This window comes from Hyperoodon ampullatus (genome assembly GCF_949752795.1).
Source record: "Hyperoodon ampullatus genome assembly, chromosome: 17".
Taxonomy (NCBI): domain Eukaryota; kingdom Metazoa; phylum Chordata; class Mammalia; order Artiodactyla; family Ziphiidae; genus Hyperoodon; species Hyperoodon ampullatus.
Window position 1 is genome coordinate 31,598,164 of NC_136930.1, and position 22,254 is coordinate 31,620,417.

Here is a 22,254-nt window from a genome sequence, read left to right on the forward strand (position 1 = left end):
TCTAGTCAGTGAAGAATAAGGTACAGAACACTGTATATATTATGCTATCATTTTTATAGGAAATTACTGAAAAATGATATGCAGAGAAATTTGAATAGACATTAAAAATCTCTGTAAAGACTCATAAGAAATGAGTGTCATGGATTTTTTCAGAGGAGGGGAAACGAATAGCTAGGACAGTGGTAGAAGGGAGAACTTTTAATCTTTTACCCTTTTTATACTTTTAGAATTTTGAACTGTGACCATAGTAACTATTCAGTAAGTTAAAGTAACATTTAAAAATGACAAAAAATATTATAAAAGGTTAGATAACAAAGACTGAAAACAGAATAAACAATACTAATTGTCACACACAAAAGAAATGGAGTTTTGTTCATTTTATTTAACAAATTTAGGCCATAAACTTAAATCTTCTATACACTATATGCATGTATCCCAGAGGAAACTCGATGTAAATACTTGATAGGAAATGTTTTTCCATGGCTTCTTCATAAAACCCTGTTATCTTCTCCTTTTTACATTAGGATTGTATCTGCAAAGAAAGAAACAGTTAAATGATATCTAGATAAATGACAGCATTCCTTTCACTTTTCAAGTTATAGGGCTTTCAAAATATAGACACACTTTTGCAAACAGAAATGAGAATGCTAATTTTATCCTTGGGATCAGGTATTAAGCACTGACATTTTTACTGTCATTTATCCTTTTGATGCTGCTTTGATGAATATTTGGTAAAACATCATCAAAAAAATCCTGTAAAAGCACTAAAATAATTAATGAAAACAACAGTTTAAAAATTAATACATGTTTTTATACTTCCTCCAGGATGGCTGCAAACCTCTCCACTCCCAAATTAAATTATACCATTTTCACCAAGAGCATAATGAACCTAAAATATAATTATGTTGTAAAGTCTTCTCCTATAACAAACAATGTAGTTGGGCAACTATTCCCATCTGACTGTACTTATGAAAAATCAGCACCATTTGTCAACATTTTCATCAATGATTCACACTGTCAATAATGAAATTAAAGAATCAAATTGGTTACAAAACAGACTCAAAAATACAGTATTTCTTGGGAAAACGTTATTCTCCCCTAGCCAGTATCTACCTACAATATTGTTTATGAATATTTGTGAGCTAATTATTATAATGTTTGTTGGGTCTGCAGGAATGCTGAAAATGTTAAATCAGAATTAAATTATAATCATCCATTATAACTCCTCTAACCCTCCCACAAAAACCTGCTTTGAAACTCTAATCCAGCTTCTTATTTTTATGTATGTGCCAAATAAAACTAACAAATGGTCTGGTATTTTACTTGTCTTCTTTCAAAACCCCATTCATTCATACTTTTACTCAGAGCTGAAAATCTCACAAATTTATCAGCCAAATTCACCCAGCTCAGGACCCTTCTTTTGCCTAAATGCCCCAAATAAATTTTAAATATCTTGTGATATAGTATAAGTGAATTAAGCTCAAACCTTGAAGCTATATCCAGTAAACCCAATTAAGAGGTGCTCAAGTAGTAAAAAGAAATACCTATATTAAAAACAAGACAAAATATTCTTTCAGTGAAGGTACTGAAGTGTCTATTTCTAAGGATAGAAGAAACAAATATTTAAACTCTATCAATAGAAATGAATTTTATATACAAAGATTCAGGAGAAAACTGAAATTAAACTTTACCTAAAGAGTTCATCGGCAAGAGATTCTTCTTTTGCATGTTGATTTTGCACCTGTCAAAATTAACATAGTTTCAAAAACTTGCTAAGTGATGAAAATATAGTTAATGAAATTGCCATGCTGGGTGATCACATCCTAGAGATCACCAGGTCTGTAAGTTTTTGCCTCTATGACTTCTTGCCCATTCAACAGGTCTGTTCCGTATTCACTTCATGCCGAGATTACTGCAAAAGTCCTCTAATTGAACAACTTTCTCCAGCCAATCTCCTCTCAAAGGCAACCAACACATACATTGCTAGCTTGTTGAGTTTTTAACCATTTTTTTCCAGGAGAACCCTTTTACTAAATGAAATTTCAGTGTTTTGAGATCATACCACTGATGGAGGGGCTGAGAGGGCAATATTTACCCCACCTTCAACCAGAGCAGCTCTGCAGGTAAAGTGGCTCTCTTCCTCACAGCCCCAAATCAGGACTCAGAAGTTGCTGCTGAATCACCTCACCCACAAAATAATTTAAAACACAAACTCACCAAACTCCTAAAGCACCTTTGACAGTTAGGACTGGAAATACCCTGTGCTGGGTACATCTTCCTAAAGTCCAGTATGATGGACTTCAGTATGTATGATCCTATCATGTGCCATTCAAAACCCTTCAATGACTTCTCCCACCTACCAAAGAAAACACAAACTCATGAGTCTGACCCTTAAATGGGAAAGGCTCTTCATAACCTGGCTCCATTCTACTTCCTCAATCACTTCTCACTCTCCTCTTCATGAACCCTCTATGCCAGTTAAACTGAATCACACAAAAAGACAAAACAAACAAAACAAACAAAAAACCAGGCTCACCTCCGAACAAATATACTGGGACCCTCTCTGCTTTTTTCATGACAAGAAGTGTGATACAGTATCCTCCTCTTTCCACATCTGACCATCTTTCAAGGTGCATTCACTCAATAATTGTTTAGTGTCTACTATGCATCAAGGAACATGTTCTTCACCTCTTTAACAATGGCTTTCTAATCCTCTTCATTTAAAAGTAAGTCTGCTATGAAGAGCTCCCACAGAACTTTACCTATGTGACTCCTAGATGTTCATCAATTTCTATCTTCTGTTATAATTATTTATATCACATCTCCACTAAAAAACTGTAAGTTCTCTGAATAGAGATACTGTTTGTTTACTGTAAGTAATTTACATTTGTGTACTTCCAGATACTATCTTAAAACTGTTTCTAAAAAGAACTCATTTAATCTTCATATAATCTCATTACTACTTTTACACTATTATTCCAATTTTAACCAATAAGGAAGCAGAGACTTAGGTTAAGTACGTTGTAGAAAATCAAAAAATTGTCATATGGAAGAACTGGTATTGACCAGGTCTCCTTGAATAAAAGCACCACCTATTAACCAGGCTGTTACACTGCTTCTGAGTCTTTGGAAAGGGCCTAGAAGAAGACTTGCAGGGATTCAAACTTATAGAATGATTTTCTAGTCATACAGTGAAATGTCAAACTGAAATTACATCTTTTACATTTTCTAATAAGTATAGCAGAACACAAATGGGAAGGCACATGATTTTCATAAAGCAGTTGTCAAAAAATCTGCTGGTATCATTCTCCTAAATAATCTTAGAGGCTTCCTAGTAAGGGATGCTAATTTTAAAGTTTAAATAGTAAAGAAATATCAGCTTTATCTTATATATTTTAGTAAAATCATTAAATTAAAAAGTATTAAAAAACAGAAATCCTCCTATTACTGGCATTTTTCAGTGGCTTGGGAGAACTTGGGAGAACTACAAATCACAGTCTTTCAAAAGTCAAATAAGGTTGGGTAGAGGTCAAAGAGTTATTACGTTTAATGCACAGAATAAAAATATCCTATATTCAAAGAAAGTTTGGGAACTAAGTGATTATGAAAACTAAGACTGGTCTGCAGCAAAGGAAGAAAAAGGAGGGCTAAAAAAGAACAAAGGCGGGGAATACAGAAGAGTAGCTAGAGCAAGCCTAGGGAAACATCAAGACAGTAGCACATTTATACATAGAAGCTGCAGCCATGTAGAAGAACAAAGTCAACTCTATTATCTTAGAGAGCAAATCTTACCTAGAGCACCTAAAATTGTTCTAGCAAAAAAAGGAGAGATTTGGTAGAATAAATCTAGGACACAGCCTCTCTACTAATGCTAATGAAATAAATGAAAGATAGGAAAAAGTCAGCAGCTGCACCATCATTCTGTCAACTCCTCCCCATCCAAGAACAAATAAAACTCGACAGCTATAATTAATCAAGAAGTGCATAACCCCACGCCACAGACTTCAAAAAGGTGTTTGTGCAAAGAACCAAAAGATTAATGTAACTGATTCCTAACCCTCTCCCAACTCATTAAAAAGCGCTACAGAACTGTCCAAACCTGAGAATTCTTACTAATAATACAAATTTGGGAAAAAGTAGCCTGAGCAAGAAAGAGAAAACAACTGCTGGTGGACTGCTGGGAGGGGACTAATGGCATGGAGAGGTAAGTGGGACTGACACTGACCAAAGGCATAGGCTCCAGTATCCCTGACAAATTAGGCAAATAACCTAAAATGTAAGTTATTCTCTTCTGGGATAAGATATACTCCCTGGTACATATTTAATTCCAGTTCCAAGAAAGAGCTGCACACAGCTTATCTGGCCCTCCCCTTTCCTCAATTCAATGTTTTCAGGCAATAGAAACTAGACGGGACATGCAATGTGCCTTTGACTGAACATGCTGCCATACCAACAGTATGGAGGCATCAGGATAATTCTGTTTTTTATGAACAAGCTAAGATGGGTAGGAGTGATTTCAACGACATTCAATTTTTGCCTCACAAACTGGTTTCAGAATGTAATCCCTGCAATAAGATGTCATATGATGTTTCACACAGCAAACAATATCTGGACAGGGTATTTTACTTTAAATAGCTGCAAGATGAAAGAAAACAGGAAAGCCACTCCACATCCAGATGGAAAAAAAGAGAGAGAGACTGGAATAAAACCTGCAAAAGACAGTTAAAGAATCTAGTCTGAAAGAAATAATAACCCATAAATAAAAAATAAATAAAATTAATAAGAACATGAAAGCAACAAAACAAGAACAAGAAAGTTAAATATAGAAAAAACACAATGAAATGAAATGGGAATGAATGCTAAGTAAACAAACTGAAACTCTAACACCATTTCAGAATTAAATAAATGAGAAATAGCTAACACTGTTTCCACTGTTATAAATGCTTTATTAAGTACTATCGTATGTTATTCTCACAAAAAGCCTGTGAAATGGAGGTACTATTATTGTTCCCATTCTGCACAGGAGGAAACAGAAGGATAAAGAAGTAATTTCCTCAAGGTCACATAACATAGCTGGTGAGGAACAGAAGAGACACAACTGAAATTTGAATTTCTGATATAGTGAAAGAGCTTAAGAAAACCACAATGAACGTAGAAGAAATGGATGTGAAGGGCAAAGGTGATTTAACAAAAGGAGAGTTATGTCTTAAATGTAGAGAACCCAGCAAATATAAAAATGTTTATAAAGATGTAATAGAAAAGTTCCTTGAAATAAAAAAGAACTGCACCTACAAATCAAAATAGCATACTTTACTCTGGGAAAAATGAAAGGAATGATCAACACTGAGATATATTCTGACTGTTACTGACTTTCAAGCCTAAGAAGGAATACTGTAGGCATGCAAGTCACCTAAAAAGGGGGAAAAGGGGCACTGGCATGAGGTGTGGGTGGCGAAGTAGAGGAAGCACAAATAATTTCCTCACTCTTCACAGCAGGAGCCAACAAACAGTATCTAAAATCAAAATATGTAGTTTGAAACAAATACTGATTCTAACCTGATAGTGTTTTTCTTATTTAGGGATCTCAGGAAATATCTGGAAGGAAGAAACATTTATACGAATTCAGCAATGCTTCCAGTTTTACTTCCTTCTATCAATCTCTCTCCTTCCCTTCCTACATTATCCCTCCCTGCCTCCACTCCTCCTCAATAAAGAGATGTCTGGAACATTATGTATTTAATGTCTAAATGGGTACTTAGGATTTTCACTTCTTCATTCTTTTGTGTACTACCATAATTATTTGGAATGCACATTTATAAAATGACAAAGCCAGTTATCCTTTCAAAAAAGAATGAAGGATGGTACCTCCATTCTTCCGTTTTCTGACATTAAAAATCCTGACAACCCTATTTTTAAGTGACCTAACAATTTTTTGATTAAAAAAAAGCATGTTTAAAAACAAATTTCTGAATACTACATTAAACCCATAATAAAGCAAAATATAAATCCTGAGATGTTACCAAGTACCAAAGCCAGTTTTTGCCCTGCCCTGGGGGGATCTACAAAGCACAAAAAAACCCAGGCTCTCCTTTGATGTCTGTACAGGAAATGAGCATTATTAAAGAAAATCCAAGATAAATAGAATAAAAGACTCCAGCACTAAAGAGCGAAAGAGGAACAAACTCTACAACACAAAAGGAGACAGCAAAGAAACTTGCCTATCTTGACCCTGACACAGGGTGAAAGAAAGAAATAAAAAATCTCACTAAGTTTATAATGACAAGGTAGCCTTCACCCAAGCTTCTGGTCCAAATATATTAACTACCTGAATGATCCAAAAACATCACAAGCAGAGATTAAAGTAGTCTCATATTGGTAGAACAAGATTGGCAGACACAAACATATCTTTTCAGGAGGAAATAAACCTCAAATTAGGACTTAAGGAATTCCCACAGATCAAGTTCCAAGGAAAATGAGAAGTTCACATTCAAAGATCACAAAATACATACTTGGAAACAAGGCACCATAAGAGAGAACTAGATTAAACAGATCAACACTTTAGGTATTGGTATCATTAGGAAAAGAATACAAGAGAGGAACTTTAAAATGTCAGCAGGGAACAAGATTTAGAAATAAATGACAAAGATTTCCAGAAATGAAAAAATCCAATAGGTTGAATGGAAAACTCAATGGATGAATAAAATATCAACCAGACAGAGCTGAAGAGAGAAGTACTAAACTGGAAGACAATCTGAAGAAATTACCAAAGTACAATCCAAAGAAACAAAGCAGTGAAATATACAGAAAGGAGCTAAGATACATTGAGAAGAAAGTGGGATTTAACTTATGTCACATCAGAGTGCAAGAAAGAGATATTGTCCCTATCCCCTAATTACCAAACAGCCCTACTTCAAACAGCCCATTGAGATGACCAATGGAGCCCACCTTTGGGTTTCAGTAGCACTGGATAATCACACAATACAAAGACTAAGAAGAAGACTTTCTACCTTTGGATACAGACTCTGATTATCTCTCAATTCAATGGTCATATGTTTCTGAATTCTTAACTTCCACGTAGTACTTCTATATTAAAAAGCTCCCAACTTTAATGAATTTTTATCAAATTCACCAGTTTAAAAAAAGGGGTTGAAAGAATTATGGATCACGTGGACAGTCTTGTTATATAACATACACTAGTACTCAAAACACCCAGGGAGAAGGTAAAAGAAGCATATTTTTGTATTCTTCCCTGTGAGTTCTCATTATAGTAGTTTATAAATATTTACTTGTAGCCAATAGCTGTAAAACAGTGAGTTTTTGGAAACCACATTCTAACATGGAGAGCTGTAAAGCATTTCATATTTTCCCAAAAGAGCATTATAACTGAGGTTTGGTTTCCTGAGGCTTAGGTGTCATATTAGATAGGATATGATCAATAAATCTAGAAGTCCCTTAATGAAGTGTTATGGAAAGGTACAAATTAATCTTAATGCTCTGTAACTCAGGAATTTTTCTGGAAGAATAACCTTAGGTCACTCATCTTAAGTTTGGTTTTAAGAAGAATTTGCTCTAAGGAAATCACAAGGGATCAAAATACAAATCAAACAAGTTACTGGGTCTTACTTCCTACTAACCTCCATTTCCTGCCTCAACCACTCCTCTAATTCTGTATTCTTTCGGGCATGATGAGCTATTAGATCTGATCCTCCAATGATGTGTGGAAGTTTTCCTGCTCCAGGAAATTTGACCTGTTAAATAGTAAACCTTGGTAAATGCACTAAAAAATTGACAATCTTTTTTTAAAAAAAGCTTAAAAAAAACAAAGACTGTAAATCACATATAAGTACTAAAGATGTTTATATATTATAAATGAAAATGAGTGTGAGAGGAAATAGAGCTGTTCCATTGGAAAAAGTCAAACAAATTCTTTCACTAGAGGCAATCCAGTTAAGCTTCTTTTTATTGAGTATTATTGATTTTTGTTTGGTAACTTAATTTAAAAAATTAGTATGCCTTTTGAATTTTGATTTAACAATGAGATTTTGCAACACGATACTGAACATAAAGTAAGCATGCATTAATACAGACTGGATCAGAAATATTCTCTTAGAACAACAAATATCATATATTAATGCATATATGTGGAACCTAGAAAAATGGTACAGATGAACTGGTTTGCAGGGCAGAAATAGAGACACAGATGTAGAGAACAAACGTATGGTCACCAAGGGGGGAAAGTGGCAGGAGGTGGTGATAGTGGTAGGATGAATTGGGAGATTCTGATTGACATATATACACTAGTATGTATAAAATGGATAACTAATAAGAACCTGCTGTATAAAAAATAAATAAAATCCAAAAAAAAGGGAAAAAAATTCTCTTAAATATCTTATCAGTTCCTAAAGCAGGAGGAACTCAGATCTGATATTCAGTATACATATTTATATTTTGTTTAATATACACAAGTAATAATAAAATGCCTAGTTTTCATTATTAAATGTGCTCAGTTATTTTGAACAAATCTGTTATCATCACAAAGTCCTAAGTTAAAGAACCTCTTCAGGTAGTCATAGATCAGTATTAGAAAATAGGAGGACCTGGGAATTTCCTGGCAGTTCAGTGGTTAGCACCCCACGCATTCACCACCGAGGACACAGGTCTGATTCCGGGTCAGGGAACTAAGATCCCGCAAGCCATGCTGCGCGGCCAAAAGACATAAAAAAAAAAAAAAAAAAAGAACTAGGAGGACACTGTCGATACAGCCAAAAGCCTGCTGCTTAAGGTAGAAAAAACCAGGTAAACAGCATCCTTTAAAGAATTTAACCTTAATAGAGTTTGTTTTATATATTCATTTAAGTGTCAATTTATGTCCTTAGTAGTTTTTAACTGTTTTAAGCAGAAGAAATAGCATCACTTTTCAACATAAACTGCTTTTATTACTAGTTAGCGTATTTCTAAAAATATTTCAAACACTGGCCTCTTGTGACATTTTAGTTAAAGGAATACATACCTTTTTGAATTTCTTGAAATTCTTTAGTTCACCATAATCATTATTTACACTGGATGCATTTCTAGAAGTAGAGTTACGAACCACCAGTGACCTAAACTCAGTCAGTAACACCTTCTTTGGAAGCATCTCACCATCATCCTGAAGTTCATCATTGTTCTTAAATGGTGTTAAGATGGAGAGAAGAAATTAGAAGGAAAAGGAAAATCACTTGTCATTTAGGAGTTTACAGAAAAAAGTTCAAATACCCACAAAAACAGTAAAAAAAAAAAAGGTTTATTTCTGGCACCTGAACTTTGTACTTGAAATCAAATCATATCTATTTAAAAACCAGAAAATTACTCAAGTACTCTACAACTTTAGAAACATTTATAACACACTATCTATGAGAGAAGGCTAAAAAACCATAAAGTGTTTGAAATTTAGTAGCATATTCTAATAAAAGTCATCCCAATAAACAATTTATCTTCTTGTATACATTTTCTTGGCAAGAAATAGTCTGCTTCTTTTCATTAAAACCATACACCGAGATTATTATACAATCCATTCTAGAAGTTCTCTATACTATGTTTAAGGTTTCTTGGATATTCAATAATTTATATTTTTTATTATTTTGGACACCTCAAAAAAATCAATCATTAATTCTGGGCACACCACCTCATTCACTGAAAGCCACTTTTTTATTCCAGATTAATAATTATTAAATCAGCCTGAAGATTCCTTCCTGTTGCTGGAAGAGAGTCTTTATGTCACTTACTATTAACTAACTAGCTAGTTACATATCCACATTCTTATAGCTGCTCAAGGCTCTCTTAGTTTTTTAAACTGCTTTACTATATATCCATTTGGAAGCTGCTAACAGGACTAAGATAAAAACAGTCAGGGAGAGAAGAAAAAAGGGAAAAGTCAAAAGAAAAGGTTCATGCGACAGTGACAGAATGTAATCAGGAACTCAAAATAACAATGGCCTAATACTTTTGTATTTTGTTCTCTTTTGGATATAAACAACAACCCTGTTGTAAAAGTGTTAACCTGATTTTATAAACAAAAGACTTGAGGTTCATAAATGTGAAAATGACGTTTTCAAGGTCACTATCTATGGAGTAGAGGGCAGGGAATTACACTCAGGCTTTGTCCATACTCTTTTAGCTATACCATGGTTATAATATGATCTATCCATTTCCAGAGGAGGCATAATTATGAAATAGACCAAAACTATAGAAAGATAATCAATTAATCCTAAGAATATAGACTGACAGAAATTGATGCAATGATGGTCCATACAAGTCAAATCTTTATAAAAATAAAATACAAATCCCTCACAGATAGTTCTTTAGTTGACCAGAGTGATTCTTGAGCTCACACTTCTTCGCAATTTCATTTTCTTGCTAAAGAAATAAAAAATATTGCTCATAAGACTAATAAGATGGTACCTTTCTGAAAACCTCAAAGATACTCATGCTCTTGACCCAGTTATTTCACTTTCAAGCATCTTTCCTAGAGAAACTATGACATGATAATAGAAATATACATAGAAAAAGACTGTCGTATGAGTTATAAGAGTAAAGAACAAGAAGCAATTTAAGTTCATACAAGTTATACACCTAAAGAATGTAATATGAGAAATGATAATACAAATTAATTTAAAATGGCTATAAAATTGCATTAACTTATGAGTCCAATTTGAAAAATAAGATTTAAAAAAGAAAATGCCAGGGCTTCCCTGGTGGTGCAGTGGTTGACAATCTGCCTGCCGATGCAGGGGACACGGGTTCGAGCCCTGGTCTGGGAGGATCCCACATGCCGCGGAGCAACTAGGCCCGTGAGCCACAACTACTGAGCCTGCGTGTCTGGACCCTGTGCTCCGCAACAAGAGAGGCCACGATAGTGAGAGGCCCATGCACCGCGATGAAGAGTGGCCCCCGCTTCCCGCAACTGGAGAAAGCCCTCGCACAGAAACGAAGACCCAACACAGCCAAAAATAAATAAATAAACAAACCAATGAACCAACATTAAAAAAAAAAAATTGAAAAAAAAAAAGAAAATGCCAAAATATTGACTATGGTTATCTGCAGATGGCAGAATTATCAACAAACTGTTATGTTTTTCTTTATTTTTCATATTTCTACATGATCGTGTATTACTTTTACAGTCAAAAATAAAAAACAAATTTTTAAAGAAGTCTATCCAAATTTATTTAGAATTGAATGTTAAGTCACCCTTCATCCAAGACAAAAGACTTATTTTAATTGTTCAAGATATTTATGGAGACTGCCTTATATAAAATCATACTATCCTTCATATTCATATATCCAGAACACATACTAGACAAAAGTATATTACACAGATAGCTTTCTAATACTTCCAATAAAAACTACAATTCCTTTGTATACAATAGGGGGCATATCATTTTACATCAAATTTTCAATGATTCAGTAATAAAAATTCAGAAAATTTTTAATAAGAAGAAAGTTGGAAAGAAAAAGCAAGATGTACTCTGTGCTTGCTTAGAGACTAAAGAAAATTAATGCTATTTGTCAGTAGTAAGATTAAAAATTTCGATTCCAAGCCTACCATGTACCCTTTTACTGAGTGAGTATTTTCACATACATTACCCACTGGAAGTTGTTACTACAATCAGAACATTTTACTCCCCCATACATTTTTCCCATCCTGTCCTACTCCCTCAAACTTGCTTAACCTCTTGAGAAAGTTTTTATTTCCTATCTCAGAGAATCATACTACAGCCTACCCAGACTCTTCGACTGCAAGCTTGGGACTTCTACACTCTTTCCTCTCTCCTCATTTCTCATATTGAGTCAATCACCAAGTCTTAGAGATTCTACTTCCTAAAGGCCTATCAAACTTATTCTCTCAGACTGCCTTTCATGTTTGCATGCCCAATGTCTAGAATAAATAAGTGAATGAATGACATTCTGAGAAACCTGACAAAAGAAACAGCCAAAAGAACAGGGTGGACCTTGCATTTTTGTCTCAGCTGTCAAAACCTAGATAAGTCACTTTGGCAAGTTACTTAACTCCCACTGCAGTTTCCACATCTGTTCAATGTGTATAGTACTACTTCACTGCAAGCTGCTATAAACAGCATGATGGTATCCAGTAAGTGGTAGGTATAATTGCTGGGCTTTCAAAGATGCTATATAGTAAGAAAAGAGGAAAACTTAATTTAGAATAGAAGGGTGGAAAGAGGTGAAGAAGAGATATTCTGTAGACAGGGGGTGCTGTTAGGAGGAATATTAACAAGGATATGGAGACATGTTTGCATTTTATGGAGACTGGGAAATTGAAAGTAAGGCCAAGACCCCGACACAGCTGTCATTTACACAAGGATAAATGCCTAGCAGGGTTATCTAGCCAATAGCTTTCTATTTCAGCTTATAGTAAATCTTACAGACGTGCTAGAATCCATATTTAATCCCAAAATAGAAAAATGGTAGTTCTATCATCAATATATTTTAGAAAATGCCCTTCTGATATACAGCTAAGGAATCCAATGCCAGAGAGAAGTATGACATTTTTGCCTTCTTAAAAGTGCAAAAAGTTTTTTAAATGAAAGGATTAAGAAATATTTTTTCTGATAATCACTTCTGTAGCTAGAAAAATTAAGTGTAATTCTTTCAATTCACAAGTATCCACAAGGACCTTCAGACAACAAATTCTTCAAACAGTAAAAATGAAAGAATTAAAAATAATTTCACACTGAATAAGGTTGATGAATTATATCAATGTCAATTTCCTGGTTTTTATATTATACTTAAGTTATGCAAGATGTTACAATTAGGGGAAACAGGGTGAAAGGTATATGGAATGTTTCTATATAATTTCTTACAACTGCATGTGAATCAGCAATTATTTCAAAGTAAAAAGTTTTATAAAATTATCTTAAATTGAAAGCAAAATTACTTTTGTTAACAAGGTTCTTACTAAAAAAGTATAGTGCTAAAATACAGTGATTTAACTTTAGTATATCCAGAAGTCTTGTCACAATTGAGTTGCTATTCACTCTCCAAACGTCTGCTACAACATATTTATGTTGTACCATATTTTTATTCAGAATGTCATGAATTCTAAAATAGTAAAATAAGGACAAAGGAAATTATGCTGCAGAATCGTAGAGCAAAATAAAATAATTATATTCCCTTATATCATTATACAGCATGTAAATCTTGGCCCTATCTTATTTAAGCCACTGATTTTAGAATTTTTTAAAGACAGCAAAAGGAATTCTTAACTAATACAGTGAGGGAACTTATTCTGGGAAGAAAACTGGATGTGCTGAACCAGGATCTCTGGGGCTTTGGTCTGGGAATCCCTATTTTTTTTTTTTTTTTTTTTTTTTGTGGTACGCGGGCCTCTCACTGTTGTGGCCTCTCCCGTTGTGGAGCACAGGCTCCGGACGCGCAGGCTCAGCAGCCATGGCTCACGGGCCTAGTCGCTCCGTGGCATGTGGGATCTTCCCGGTCCGGGGCACGAACCCGTGTCCCCTGCATCGGCAGGTGGACTCTCAACCACTGCGATACCAGGGAAGCCATGGGAATCCCTATTTTTAAAAAGCTCAATAGGTGATTCTAATGCAGTTGGTCCACAAAACGGCATTAAGTATTCACTCATAAGGAATAACAAACAATAAGGATTTTCTACCTCATATGAAGATGCCAGTATACAGGCTAAACAGGACATATATTTTGATTTTTCAATAGCAGTTATAGATTTATATAGTGCTTGATACACACTAGGTTCTCAACAAATGCTTATCAAATCATTGTACCTGTGCTCTCACCTAATGAGGTAACCAGTCTACCAACAGTAGGTAACTTAATGATGCATAAAATACAAAATAATCTAAAGAGTTTTCTTAGACCAAAGTGGGTAAGAAAAATTACCAACTTCATGAAAAGAGGACAGAACATTAAAGATAAAAATGAAAATTAAAAATCCCGAGTGATGTTATACATGTCCTATCCTAAAAATTTATTTAGTAGATACTTTGTTTTTACTAAATTTCTTCATCTCTCTGTGCCTGTTTACTCTATTAAAGCTCCTCCTATACTTACCATCATGCCCAAATGTCTGATATAATAAAATAGTACAGCCTGGAAATCTATTAAAACAATCATGGGGACTTCCCTGGTGGCGCAGTGGTTAAGAATCCGTCTGCCAATGCAGGGGACACGGGTTCGAGCCCTGCTCCAGGAAGATCTCACATGCCACGGAGCAACTAAGCCCGTGCACCTCAACTACTAAGCCTGTGCTCTAAAGCCCACAAGCCACAACGACTGAGCCTGCGCGCCACAACCACTGAAGTCCACCTGCCTAGAGCCGTGCTCTGCAACAAAAGAGAAGCCACCGGAGTAAGAAGCCCACGCACTGCAATGAGGAGTAGCCCCCATGCGCCACAACCACAATGAAGAGTAGCCCCTGCTCGCTGCAACTAGAGAAAGCTCGTGTGCAGCAACGAAGACACAGTGCAACCAAAAATAAATAAATAAATAAAATTGATTCTTTAAAAAAAAAAGTCATGAATAAGTTTTATTTGTTGTCATTTATTATATATAGTCAAAGAATCATTGTATTTTTAACATTTACCCTATCAAGCAACAAATTCTTATACTTAATACTAGGTGTAGAAGATACTAATTTTTTCCCCCAAATAAACATCATGACTGCTCATACTGTCAATACAAATACCTCAAGTACTTTTTAACATTCTATGTTCCTATTTGCAATACTTATTAAAAAATGTTACTTACAGAGATTTTGTTACTTTCTGGTATTGCTTCATCATTACAAGTGCCATTTGTTTCTATATCCAATCTTGGCCTTTTTCTAATATTGACATCTTCCTCTTGTTTTTGAACTTTCACTTCAATTTCTAACTCTGTTTTTTTGTTGTTCAATAACTGTTCCAATACTTCATCTTCTATGGCTAAATCATCAGTTTCTTTTCTTTTTTCTGATCTTAGTTTTTCTGTAGAGAGAGATTTATTGGCAGAATTTTTCACAGTGGGTTTTAAATCTATATCTGCATACGAGTTATCTGGGTTTTTTTCCACAGGCTCATTCTGCTGCTCCTTATTGCTCCATACTGAGGATGTAGTAGGTTGTGTTTGTTCTAAAAGAGAACAAGACATTTCTATTCTTCCTGATTTAGGTACAGACATTTCTTGATTTTCTTCATCCCTTTCCCTTAGGTTCAAAAAAGGAGAGAAGAAAACAAAAACAGAAAATGAACACAGCTAAGTAATTTTTTAGTTTGGCAGTATTCAGCCCCTTCTTCATTTAATTAACAATATTCTTGGTTTTACTGATTAACAATCTCACCAGAAATTAAAAAAACAGACATCTGAAAACAGTACATAATTCATACACACTCTACTGTTTTGATAGGACTGGTCAATTCCATGGCTTAAAAAATAGGGAAATGTCTATCTTCTTTGCTGGAAGTTGCAGTAGTTGATGAATCAGTGTGGAGGAAAAGGTAGAAAAATATAAAATACAAAAGACTTGGGGCTTCCCTGGTGGCGTAGTGGTTGAGAGTCCTCCTGCCGATGCAGGGGACACGGGTTCGTGACCTGGTCCGGGAAGATTCCACGTGCTGCGGAGCGGCTGGGCCCGTGAGCCATGGCCGCTGAGCCTGTGCGTCTGGAGCCTGTGCTCCGCAATGGGAGAGGCCACAACAGTGAGAGGCCCGCGTACCGCAAAAAAAAATAAATAAAAAATAAAAGACTTGTTGTCAGGAAACAACAGCTTACTTTATAATGTAGGGAAACTGTGGACATGGAAAAATTACCCTGGGACTAAAACCTGATGGGTTAATGAGAGCTAGATTCAAGATAGTAAGTCAAAGTGGCTAAATCCAGAATACAGTATAAACTATATACTGCAAGTAATATGTGAATATATGACTAAGGGTATTCTATACAATACTGTATCATTCATTCAATGAGTACTGAATACCTGTCTCATTTAAACTGTACTGAGGCCCACAGAGGAACAAAAACTTGGGTCTCTGCTCTCTAGTTTACTGGATTCATGTTGAACTGGAACAGTTAAGCGATATTTTAGTAATACTAATCTAATGTCAGGGTCCTAAATAAACCAATCAAGAAGTTTTTTGTAATAATTTAAATGATCAGCGTTTGAACCAGAGAGCTAGCAACACAAACAGATGGAAACAGAGGAATTTATAAGACAAGGAAAATAAGAATCAGCAGTACTGGTTTGGGGAGGCAGAGGAGAAACAGTCAAAGATTTTGACAAAGTAAATTACTAACAAAAATATATATACAAGGCAGTGACAGGGGAGAAAGTTTTAGGCCTATGATTAGGGGGAAAAGCAGGAGATTTCTGTGGGAAAGTAGAAGTGATGCTTAAAGAATAAGTCAGGACCAAATATACTCATCATCTGTAACCTGAAGTACAATATACATAGCAGGATGAAAAGAAGTCCTCAAAGGGAGCAAAGGAGAAAGAGAGGCCCCCCCCAAAAAAAAAACCCAGGATAGGACACTACCACAAAAGCCAAGAAGAGACCAGAAGGAGAACAAAGGTTCAAGAGTTGAGTGTTACCAAAAGGCCACAAGAGGTGGCAACTTGTGTCAATGATTACTTTCAAGGATGTCATGTCAAGATGAAATATTGCAAGTTAAGAAATATTTCATACAGAAATGGGAACAATAACAATAATCTCCTCTTTATGAGAAGTTTAACAGTGATTGTAAAAGATAAAGGGCAGTAGCTAGAGGAACAAATCAAGTCAAGGGAAGGTTTTAAAAACTAAAAATGAGATAGTCTTTGAACACACAAGAAAAGGACCTAGAAGAAGATATTAAGCATGCTAGAAATTAAGAATAATTGATGAAGCATGGTCCTAGAGGAAATGAGAGACATGACCAAGGGAAATAGGTAGGTCAAAAAAGCTGAGGTGTGGGAAACCTCTTCTTCAAGAGAAGTACAGCAGATGAAACAACAGAAGGAAAAAGTTGAGGGAAAATGTATCTAATGACCTTAGTAAAGAAGGAGACTTGGACATTTCTGAGAGGGAATAAGCTCAAAGGGCCACAGCTTTCCACAGAAGCATACTTAAGCAGAACATGGACTTAGTACCATTCTACAATCATATAACAAATATTAATATTTTTGGACACACAGAGCAGTATTATTAAAAATTATACCTTTTTTTGGTAGATGGCTGAAAGTAGTTTTTGATGGAGTTGGTTTGCTGATGCTGAGAAGCCCAATCTCTACTTTTATTTACACCTGGGAATTTAGTTGGTGAAAGCTGATAGTTTGGGATTTTCATACTAACAAGAGTATTTGATACTATATTATTATTATTAGAGTTTACTTTGTGGGGTTCCTTCACAGTGGATGTTTCTTGTGAAGGTATTCTGAATTTTTGTTCCATTCCGAAGATTTTGATTTCTTTTGGCCTTTCACTCAAATTCATACTGCAGCAAAAGAAAAGAATGCAAGGTAAACAATCACATTTACAGCAATTTTTATCCAGAAACAAAGTCCTTTACATAGTACTAATGTAATACAGCTTTAGAACATAGTTATCTTGAGACAGTAGTTTAGTGAATATATTTTATTATCCCAAGAAAGTAGCTCCTTTGTCATCAAAGCTCCCTGAAGACATGATACCTTTCTCTTCTTCATCCCCTACAGCACATACTGTCAGGAATGCTCTACAAAAAACTGCCAAACACACATGAATAACAACCTAGTATCCTATTATAAATTAAACCAGGTCATATACTGAAGTGATTTTTGCTTTGTTTAAAATTTTAAAATTATTTCCATGTAAAAAAATTAATAAAAACTGGAAATTTATAAAAAGAATAAGCTAGCTTTCCAATTTCAAATATAATGGGGTATTTAGATCACTTTTGATGAACTGATACGGTTATATTCCAACCAGATGGCAGTCTCTAGAACAGAACTCTGGAGTAGAACTCTAGATTATCAGAAAAAATATTTTAAACACACACACACAAACACACAGTTCTACAATGTATGGTTGAATATATACTACTTTTGCTATTCTTATTTCACCAAAAACCCCAAAGTTGTCATTCAACTGACTTTTAAAAAATTAAGTTCCTCTTTTAAAAGTTATATTAGAAGTTCTCTTTTAAGAAAATTTGTAGTTTCTCTTTTAAAAGTTATGATCTCAATACAAAATATAGGTATAGTGAAAATTTAAATATAGTCTAATATAGTGCTATCATAAGTATCTTCCAATATGAATAATTCATTATGGATTATTTAAAATACACTGTCTTAAGTGAAAAATGCCATAGGATATATATGAACTACTCTTGCTCTCCAAAAAAAAAAAAAAAAAAATCCAAAAAACTATTTTAAAAACCCTCTTCAAATAGAGAACCACTGGGCTTCCCTGGTAGCTCAGTGGTTGGGAATCCGCCTGCCAATGAAGGAGACACGGGTTCGATCCCTGGTCCGGGAAGATCCCACATACTGCAGAGCAACTGAGCCCGTGTGCCACAACTACTGAGCTTGCGCTCTACAGCCTGCGAGCCACGGCTACTGAGCCCGCGTGCCACAACTACTGAGGCCCGTGCGCCTGGAGCCTGTGCTCCACAACAGGAGAGGCCACCGCGGTGAGAGGCCCGTGAACCGCGGCGAAGGGTAGCCCCTGCTCACCACAACTGGAGGTGGCCCGCGCGTAGCAGCAAAGACCCAATGCAGCCAAAAATAAACAAATTAATTAATTAATTAATTAAAAAAAATAGAGAACCACTAAAGAAACTACCTTTATGAACAAATATTATTTAGATAGCCAGGTACACACATATAAAGTATCTCTAAAACTGTAAGTAATGTTCACATACAGGCAACATCATATAATAGAAACAAATTGATCTCAAACTTATTTTACCAGTCACAAATAAAATAGTATAATTCTTTGTAGTCTTCCATGTACATTTGCAAGGAATAAAAAAAAAAAACTTTTATCATTTTCAGGAGTTGGCAAACCACAGCTTGCAGGACACATCTGGCCTGCCACTTGTTTTTATAAATTAAGTTTTATTGGAGCACAGCCACACTCATTCATTTACACGTTGTCTATGGCTGCTTTAATCCTACAATGGCAGAGTTGACAGAGCTGTGACAGAGATCAGTGGCCCACAGAGCCAAAAATATTTACTCTTTAGGGCTTCATTTTTATTTATTTATTTATTTTTGGCTGTGTTGGGTCTTCGCTGCTGCACATGGGCTTTCTTTAGTTGCGGCGAGCAGGGGCTACTCTTCTTGCGGTGTGCAGGCTTCTCACCGCGGTGGCTTCTTTTGTTTTGGAGCATGGGCACTAGGTGTGCGGGCTTCAGTAGTTGCAGCACAGGGGCTCAGTAGTTGTGGTTTGCGGGCTCTAGAGTGCAGGCCCAGTAGTTGTGGCACCCGGGTTTAGCTGCTCTGCGGCATGGGGATCTTCCCGGACCAGGGATCGAACCCATGTCCCCTTCATCGGCAGGCAGATTCTTAACCACTGCGCCACCAGGGAAGTCCCTCTAGTGCTTTATAAAAAGTCTGCTAAACCCTGTCCCAAAATATTATTTTCCCTGGCATCCCACACTCCCAATTCTTTATGTCCCAAGAGATGACTTGATACAGGCATTGACTTTACTTCTTGAATATACTATTAATTTATTGATAGAATAATAACAATAGTTCGTTAACAATGAAGCTTTACCGTGTATCTCCTTGCTCTGATTGTGTATCAGCTACATATGTTGTAGTATTCACTGGGGCACCTGGCATTAAGTTTTCATTGGCTGGTAAGACTTGGGAAAGGCTTGGACCTGGAGTTGTTGTCTTCAATCCTGTAAATCACAGAAGTGAAAGAAAGAATCACAACTGCTAGACACAAGATGGACATTTGGTCACTTAGAATTGTTAGGACTGTGCCATGTTGAGAGAATTAACTATAGCACACAGTTGTCTCCAGTCAAATACTTAACAAAACAGCCTATGAGCAGCAGCCTGTTGGCATCTGTGATGGGCTTATCTGAACCAAATCATTTTAAAGACACATCAAATCCTTCAGGTTAAACTATTATCAACTTAAATAAAAATAAACTCAACTTAAATTCTAATTCAAATTATGCTTTAGTCAGGAGACCAAAAAATTAAAATTTCTCCCCCACAGGAAGTATATTTACTCTACTGTCTACACAAATCAAAATCAATGTGAATTTAATTTTTAGAAGGAATATACTATTTGAAGAGATGAACAGTTTTATACATAAATTTTTTGGCTACTCCAGAAAACCATAATGATTACTTCATCATTTTATATACCAGAATAGCAATTTAATTCAAGTGCCACTCTTCTGGAATACTTCTCTTGAACCTCCCACATTGAATTAGATGCCCCTCATTCTGAATCCCATTCCACCCTTTACATCACTCTACTGTTAACACACTCTTACTAACTTTTTAACACTAGCTGTGTGACCTGTATTACTTAACCTCTCTATGCCTTAGTTTCCTCATCTATGAAATGAGGATAATTACAGGTTGTTTCTTCCTCACATATTGTTTTAAGGGCAAAGCGAACTGATATATGGATAGCACTTAGAAAAATGCTTGGAACATAGTAAGGACTATGCAAGTGTTAGCTGTTACCATCACTTTATACCGTACTTGTTTACTTGTTATTTTCTCTTATTAGACTTGGAACCTCCTTGAGAACAGGGACTGAGTCTTGCTCATTTCTGTATCTCTAATCTCTGAGCAATGTTTGGTATATAATGGATATAAATAAGTTAACAGAATTAAATTAACTGAAAAAAAATTTTAAGTTGACATTTATTAAGTATCAAAGCTAAATTACCACTCTGTTAGCTCCTCATGACATAGGATATGTTTAATAAAATGTTTATAACTGATTCCAAATTCAGGTATTTAACTTACTTCTGCCACTCTCCTTATATGATCACCTTAGCTCACTGGCATTTCCTTATACATACATATCCCTAAAATTCTTCTTAGCTTGCACAGTTAGCAAAAAATAATAATTACAAATGTGTATATAACCATTAAAAGAAATATTCATAAGCTGAATCTAATGACCCAGAATAACTAATGTCTGTCAATAAGATTATTTATAATATTCTCCTTGCTAAAATACCAGGAGGGTAGGGATTTGCTCTACTCTGCTCACCTCTTTATTCCAAGTGTTTAGAGTAATTAAAGGCATATAACAATGTTCAATAAATACTTGTTGAAAGATAAATGAATGAATATGGAAGGAAACGAGGAAACAAAGGAGAAAAAGGGAGGAAAGAAGACATGCATTCACCCTGTTCCCCCCAAAACTAGCCGTGCTCTAAAACTGTTTGTAAGTCTGATGTCTATGACTTGGAACCCACACAGACCTACCTATGAATATGTGCAAGAAATAATACTACTAATTATAATGTAGATTTTTTATCAATTCCTTATGACCTTGTTCCCAGATGAAATAACACAATAGAAAAGATGCTGGTCTAGCAGTCACAAAACCCCAATTTTAGGATTGTCTTGGCTGTTTTATTTATGGGACCTTAACTTTTCTCAGCCTTGAGGTCTCTTACCTTTTAATAGAAAGATTAGATGATCTTTAAGGACCTTCTGGCCATAAATACATTTCTAACAGTGGATGATAAAATTTTGTTGCTCCACCCTAGCAAGGATAATCTTGTGTACCAATAAATTAGTTCAATTAAGCAAATATTCATACCAACTGCAAACAAGTATTGGGCTTGGTGATGTCAGAGAAACTAAAATTAGTAAGAGTTTATAATCAGTCTAGTGGCTGAAAGAGGCATGGAAACAACTGGCTATGCTTCAAAGTACGAAAAAATTCTAACTGGAAGGCAAAAAAAAAAAAAAAAAAGTTACTGGGGTATAAAAAAACAGAATAATTAACCTGACTTGGAGAAGAGTTATGGGAGAGGAAAATATCTAGAAAAACTTCACGAAAGAGGTGAGCATTTGTGGAAGGAGTCAGATTTTGAAGAGCAGTGCTAGCATTCTAGGAACAAGGACCATGATGAGCAAGGTCAAGGAGTATGGCACATAAAAAAATATGGCATATGTATTCTGTAGGGAAGTGTATTAAAAAAAGATGAGGATGGGAAGAGATAGGCTACAGCTAAACTGTTGAAGGCTCAGAAGTCTAGACAAAGGGCTTAGGGATTTATTCTATAGATAATGAGAAC

General features: G+C 35.4%; 1 protein-coding gene across 1 annotated transcript in view; it reads right to left on the bottom strand.

The window, feature by feature from the left end:
- Positions 1-362: 362 nt before the first annotated feature.
- Positions 363-22,254, bottom strand: part of NBN (nibrin) — a gene marked incomplete at its 5' end in the record, with an annotated part of 46,022 nt that continues 24,130 nt past the window's right edge. Inside the window, 9 exon segments of the mRNA XM_079722821.1 lie at positions 363-532; positions 1,692-1,741; positions 7,635-7,748; positions 9,011-9,166; positions 10,331-10,362; positions 10,365-10,395; positions 14,779-15,214; positions 17,203-17,478; positions 19,743-19,872. Coding sequence (XP_079578947.1) covers positions 502-532; positions 1,692-1,741; positions 7,635-7,748; positions 9,011-9,166; positions 10,331-10,362; positions 10,365-10,395; positions 14,779-15,214; positions 17,203-17,478; positions 19,743-19,872 — 1,256 coding nt within the window. The 3' untranslated portion in view covers positions 363-501.